The 6,345-nt window shown below is 50.2% G+C and overlaps 1 protein-coding gene across 1 annotated transcript; it reads left to right on the forward strand.

The window, feature by feature from the left end:
* The first annotated feature begins 865 nt into the window (after positions 1 to 865).
* Positions 866 to 6,089, forward strand: LOC136993261 (protein FAM162B-like). Its single transcript, XM_067304005.1, has 4 exons — positions 866 to 1,108; positions 2,603 to 2,708; positions 4,267 to 4,375; positions 5,322 to 6,089. The coding sequence occupies exons 1-4, from the start codon at positions 946 to 948 to the stop codon at positions 5,427 to 5,429; spliced, it is 486 nt and encodes a 161-aa protein (XP_067160106.1). The 5' UTR covers positions 866 to 945; the 3' UTR covers positions 5,430 to 6,089.
* Positions 6,090 to 6,345: the final 256 nt, after the last annotated feature.

Here is a 6,345-nt window from a genome sequence, read left to right on the forward strand (position 1 = left end):
ATCTGCTGATGTTTTAAAGTGTTTTCCTTAGTTTACCAATTTAAAGCTAATCTGAAATATATTTTAGCTCTTGGAAAGTTTGCTGTCTGAATCTGGGACCGTCATGATCACAGGACGAGCTTCCACTCTGCATTTATCATTGCAAACATCAGCTTTAGTGACCGGGTCCTGGAAAGCAAGCAAACCTGATGATTTTAGCCAAGTACCTGGGGAGGGCGGAGGCTTATGTCGCTAGTCACAAAGCAAATAACTCCAGAGATAAGCACTCGAAGGACTGAGACCTCTGGCTGCGTTGCTCTTGTCTTTGAAAATGCTCTAAGAAAACTGACTTCTGGAGCACCTGTTTTGGTATTCACAACGCCTTTGTTTTTTCACATACAAGATCTTTGTGAAGAAATGAATGAGTAAAGCAATTTTAATTCTAGTTCAGGATTACTGATTTTCTTTTTTTTCCCCTTTTCCAACCCGTGTTTATTCTGAGACAGCAGAAAAGCCTTTCCTCTTCAAAAAAGTCTGTTCAACACGACTGATCTGCAAGATTATTTTTTTAGCTGAGAACAATTAAGAGCTCCCAAAGCTTAACTGGCTGCGATGATTAGCAGTTACTAAGACCGTCTTTGGCAAAAATGGAGCAGTGTCGTATTTTAGCCCTAACATAGGAAAGAGTAAGGAAAAAAACTTTAAACGCCTATTTACTAGCCTGTGGGGCTCTTCCGGAGCCTGCGCTGCCTCGCTCAGGGAGGCGAGCGGGGCCGGAGCGGGTGTTATCTCTGGCCGCGTAACTCGGAGGGTGTGTCTTCTTGGCGAACGCTGGCAATAAATTTAGCTAGTCACCCTGACGCAGGCAATGGAGGCGGAAACACGTGATGCTCCCCGCTCGCAGGAAGCGCTGCTCTTCCGTGAGCAACCCCTGGCCTTTGAGGCTGCTGCTGGCCCGTCGGCGCGATGCTGGGGAGGCTCCTGGCTGGCAGCCCTGGGCGGTGGTGGCCGGTGGCTCGGTTGCGTGTCCGGGATCCCCGTGCTGCTCTCCCGTTCCCACGCCCTGGGAGAGGGTTTGGCGACGTGGCAAGGGGCCCACAGGACGCTGCTTCCCGGACGGCAAATCCAGGTGGGTAGCAATGCTTTGGTCGCTGCTTCGTGCGGTGCAGAGGGGGGGTTATCTACAGCGACCTGCGAGGAAGTGACCCTTTTTCCTCTCCGTGGCTGTGTCAGTGCAGTGCTGTGTCCCCTGGGGTTATAAACGCTCCTCAGACACCGAGTGACTCGAGGGACCAGGCTAGCACGGCTTAAGACTTCGCCTTTTACATAGCGTTCCTTCTACAGTGGCTAATGCAAAACCGATGCTTCATGTCAGGAAATCTGCCAAGGACAAAAAAATAACTTTCCTTTGGTTTTCCGAGGGGGGATGTGAACCACGTGGGGATGCAATGCCCCATCCTTCGTCAGAGATAAGAGGAGGGCTGCGAGCTCGGACAGGGAGCTGGGCTGGCTCGGCCCCGGCAGCCTGCAGGGTGGATTCATCGCTCCTTTGGTGTGAAAGATGGGGTTGTGTCCACGCCTGGGCATCCTCCTGCCTGCTTCTCTTTTTAATCCGTGCCACCACAGCTCTGGCTTTGCAGGCTTCTTGCCCAGGGACCACCTGGCGTGTCTGGCGAGCAGGGCAAAGATGCCCTTTCCCAGCGCTCCTGTGGGATCGCTGCAGGCCTCTGGCACAGGGCTTTGCCCTCTGGAGTGAAACCTGCCCTCTTAGGCACCTGTCCTGCTGCTTGCTGTGGATGAGATTTAGACTCTTCCTGGTGTTCAAGGCAGCTCTCCTGGTCTCCGAGGCACTCTGTGGCAGCAGCGACAGAAATGGGAGAAGCTGGAGATTAAATATACCTGGTGGTATGGGTGCCAAGGTTTATAACTGGAATCGTTTTTTGAGGTTTTCCTCTCACGCAAGCACCAGCAGTCCAACAACAACCGGGGAGCGTGGGGCAGCGGGAGCCGGAGCCCGGGCACCTTGCTTGCACCCCTTCCCCTGTGCCCTGGGCACCCGTTGGGCATGCTGAAGCTCCTGTCCCGTGTTTGCAAGCACAGGCATCGTCATCTGGGGCCTGGCTTTGCCCTGCCTGGGTGCACAAGTCCCAGCCGCCTTGCAATGCTCTTCCCTTATGGATGCGCAATGCGGAAACCAGGCATAGCACTGCCGTGGGATTTGGGCTGGCCATTGCTTACTCTATTTTAGCAGTGGTCTCGCTGCTGCCAGCCTGATGCTGGGATTATTTTCATTAAGAGATGCTGGAGTCCCTTTCTCACCGCGCAGCGTGGTGGCATCGCCTTGGCATCAGCTGTATCGCAGCAGCCCTTGCCTCCATTGGCGCTCTCGGGGCAGGGAGGCCAGCAAGTAGTTGTTAGTGCTGTGGACAGTTTGTTCAACCTAATAGTTGGGCTGTTGAATCCTACTAACATTAAAAAGTGTATCTGGCTCTTAAGGAATAAAATAAAAAAAAAAAAAGCAATTCTGAACCTTCAGCCTTTTTGCCCACTTCACTGTAGCTTTTTTTTCATCTTCTCCAATTTAAACTTGGCTCACAGCTTTCTTTCAAAATATCTCTTACAGCTTATCAGCCGTTCAAAAATGACAGAAGGCCTACGAATTTCGATAAAAAGGTGTTGGTATGGGCAGGACGCTTTAAAAGGGAGGAGGAGATTCCCGCCCTGATATCGTAAGTAGACCTGTGCTCTCTCCTGGGAAACCCTTTTTGCCTGGATGATGCTTTTGGATGTGAATGCACAGATTGAAACTCCAGCCTGGGCTGTGGTCAGAAGTGTGCTCATGGGATGAGGAGGACTGTGTGGTGTGGGCATCACACAGGTGGGCTGCTACCGCTACTGGCATCCCAAAATAATCCGAACTTTTGGAAGCATGAAGTTTTGGTCAGCTCCTGTGAAGGAAACTGGATTCAGTTGCTTTAGATATCAGAAATTTCACACTAAGATGAATTGTCTTTTGTAAAATGAGTGAATTTAGCTCAGAAGTCACTGGGGTAAAATATTCATTTTGGGTTTTGCATGCTTTGCTGGTTTTTAATGATTAGCAATTAATAATGATGCGTGAATTTGAAGACAGCTGGGGCTATCTACAGCATTAGCGGCAGACATCTGCTGGGAGTTCCTTGCACCTAGCCTACGGTTTCATGTCCTTGTTGAGGTATTTTCTTGAAGGATTGCCACTCATTGCCGGAGACCTAATGCTGCCTGACTTGTAACATCCTGGGGGCTCTTCCAGCTGGTGTTCCCCTTGCAGATGTGATTAAAGTCACAGCTGGATGCCAGTTCATGAGCGACTTAAGTTGTCACACTAAAGGCTTGCGCAAGCACCACCTGTCACAGATGTCAGGAGTCGCTTGCGGGAGGTGGCAGAGATTTCTCAGCGATAGCTGTGGCTGTTCAGTAGCTTGGTGACACATCTCCAGGTGGATCGTGGAGCTGCCGGCCTCCAGGCTCAGCCTCTGCTGGCAGTAACATCCCCGGGCTGCCCGGTCCTGCAGGAGTTGGGTCTTGGGGACACCACGACCCGCTGCAGTCCCCACGTGGCTCCTGTGGCATTCACGTGGGACAACATGACAAACTGGCTGATGGCTGGTGCCTTGGCCAAGCACGTGCACATCTGTTCCCATGGCTGTGCCGAGCAGGGGGGGCTGCAGCCCTGCATGCAGCCAGGATGGGAATACAGCCCCGGACCGCAGCAACACTTGCTGTGCTGCTATCTGCGAGAAAATTCGCTGTTGCTTTTAGCCCAAACGTCATGCAGGTGCTCTTGCTGCAGCGAGGCAGCATTGCCCAGTGCTGGCTGGCCGCCCACCTGCCGTGGGTGTCTCCCGGTGCAGCCGCCGCGGACATCTCCTGGCGCCGCACAGCGCCCTGGGCGCTGCTGCGTGACACCCAGGGGTGTGCCCCTGCTAATGTCCCTGCTGCAATGAAAGGGTGTTTCTGCCCTTGCGGTTTATCAGCTGTTCACTCTCACACACATTGAATGAAGTCACAAGAGCAGGATGTGTCACTGTTGACAGCAGCAAGACCCCACCTGTGTGGGGTTTGACTAAATCTTGCATATGTTTTTTTTGAATCCTCCTACAAGCACCTGAAGAAAGAGAAAGCAGAAGAGCATTGTATATAAATAGCTAGTTGCTGGAAGGATTTGGGATTCATTATCCAGCTCTCCACTGTCTCTTGCTTTACCCTTGCTGCTGCGGGATGGAAACTCTGCTCTGTTCTCTGCAGGTCCGAGGTCCTCGATGCCGCAAGGAACAGCGTGAGGATAAAAGTTTGTTACATCATGATTGCGCTGACCTTGCTAGGCTGTTTGGCCATGGTAGTCTCGGGCAAAGAAGTGAGTATTTTTTTGGAGTGAGGGGAACTGTCCCACTTCATACAGGCTCTATGTATGTTCTCTTTTTAAATAAACACCCGGGTGAGACAAAGATTTTAAGAAAAAGTCTGCATTAGTAATACTTGCAGGGGAGTTGCCACCACCACGTTCTTTGGGGGACAGATGGGCTTTGGCAAGTGCTGCTGGCTGGTTAACACATTCCTCTTGACCCACTTTGCCATAATCCAATGCACTGCAATGCCCTATATATTGGTATCTTGGGGAAAGTCTGGTCCAAAGGTTACGGAATAACTCGGACAACGTCAGCAGATTTTGGAGCAGGCTGCAAATGCGGCAGTCCTGATGTGCTCCCCTGCTTTGGAGACATCAGCAGTCCCACCTTGCCCAGCTGCTGCAGGAGATGGGGCTCCTCCTGGCCGTCTTGCTGGGGACGTTGCCTTTGTCCATCATGTCTCCCAAAAGCTGTTGTATTTGCTTCTCCCATTCTGCTGGTGGGGAAGGAGGGTCTCTAACTCCTGGCATCGACTATCATGTCCCAGCCACACATGCTGGGCAGCAGGCAGGAGCCCCCAGGTGGAGCAGCTGGGTCCAGTGCAGATGGGAATGGTGACCTGATGCCCTGGCCAAAATCAGCTGAGCAAACAGTGATGATGGAAAGCAAAAAAGCAATTCAAGAGCCTCTCTGAATCTGAGTTTTCATCACTGAAAGCCCTACCATTTTTCCTAGCTGCTCATGCATCTCTGTATACAATACGCAGTACAATTTTTTTCTGCTAATTGGAAGCTACAAATGCTGACAACTTGGTAAAGAAAGGAAACACATTAACTTCTTGCATTGCAAAATATTAAAAAGAACAGTGGGGATCAAAGCAAGTGGTGCAAAGGAGGGGAAATTTATTGATGGGAAATGTTTCCGTGCAATGATTTTCACCGTTTATTTTCCAAGGCTGCTAAAAAGGATCACACACTGCTGAGGATGAATATAGAAAAGAAGGCCAAATGGAGGGCCGAAGCAGAGAAAGATCGGGAGGCAGCTGTTGAGACGCCACAATGATCGAGAACAGATTTATTTTAACAGCAGGAGATAAGTGTTTTTGCACACACGGCATATGTACCTGTCTTCATTTAACTCTTCGGATCTTTCTCCCTGCAACTCTCTTGGGGCAAAGATGTCATTGCTTAAAAATTGCTCAATATGAGCTGTGAAAACTCCTATGGAAATTCCAGCAGATGCTTTCTGTGGCCTCTGGTCTTTGCCACTGGGTTCAGCTGAAATACAAAAATCTCATCTGCTGACTGGAAATTGGGATGGGTGCAGGACCCCCCCAGTTCAGGCTCAGCTCTGTGAGGCGCCGCTGACGTTCTGTGTGGCCACCACAGTGTCTTCTCTGCACCAGGAAAGATGTAGCCCGACATCAGGGAGCACCTGAGTCCACAAAATTCCTCTGACAACAGGCTTGGCCAAAATCACGAAGAGGTCAATTATGTCTCTACCTCTGAGCCTGCTGCACCTCTCTGGTTTTGCTTTTTGATCTTCTAGTTCGGGGTGTTGTCATAAAAGTTCCCCAGCACTTTAGTTGTGGTTTTAGTCAGGATGGATTGTTAATACATGGTTTGCTGAAATTGGGTTCTTTTTAATCATCATAGTTCATTAATTCATAATAAAACAGCTGTCCAATTACATCTAAAATAAACGCATCTCTTCACAGCTTCATTTAAAGTGTCACCAAACTCTCTGGGATGATGTCTAATAGATGGGAAAGATCCTAATGAAATATTAAAATTTAATCACTTTATGGAAATGTAACTTTCAAGACAGGAAAATGTCCCCAGCTCATGCTTGTGGGAAATGATGGGCTGAGCCACCACGCATCGTTCATAGCTCCTCGGGCCTCAAGAGATGACTGTGCCGCACCAGGCACCGAAGAATGTGGAGGGACAAAACCCATCCGTCTTGCCTTGGGCGGTGA

This window comes from Apteryx mantelli, chromosome 13, assembly GCF_036417845.1.
Source record: "Apteryx mantelli isolate bAptMan1 chromosome 13, bAptMan1.hap1, whole genome shotgun sequence".
NCBI classification, from domain to species: domain Eukaryota; kingdom Metazoa; phylum Chordata; class Aves; order Apterygiformes; family Apterygidae; genus Apteryx; species Apteryx mantelli.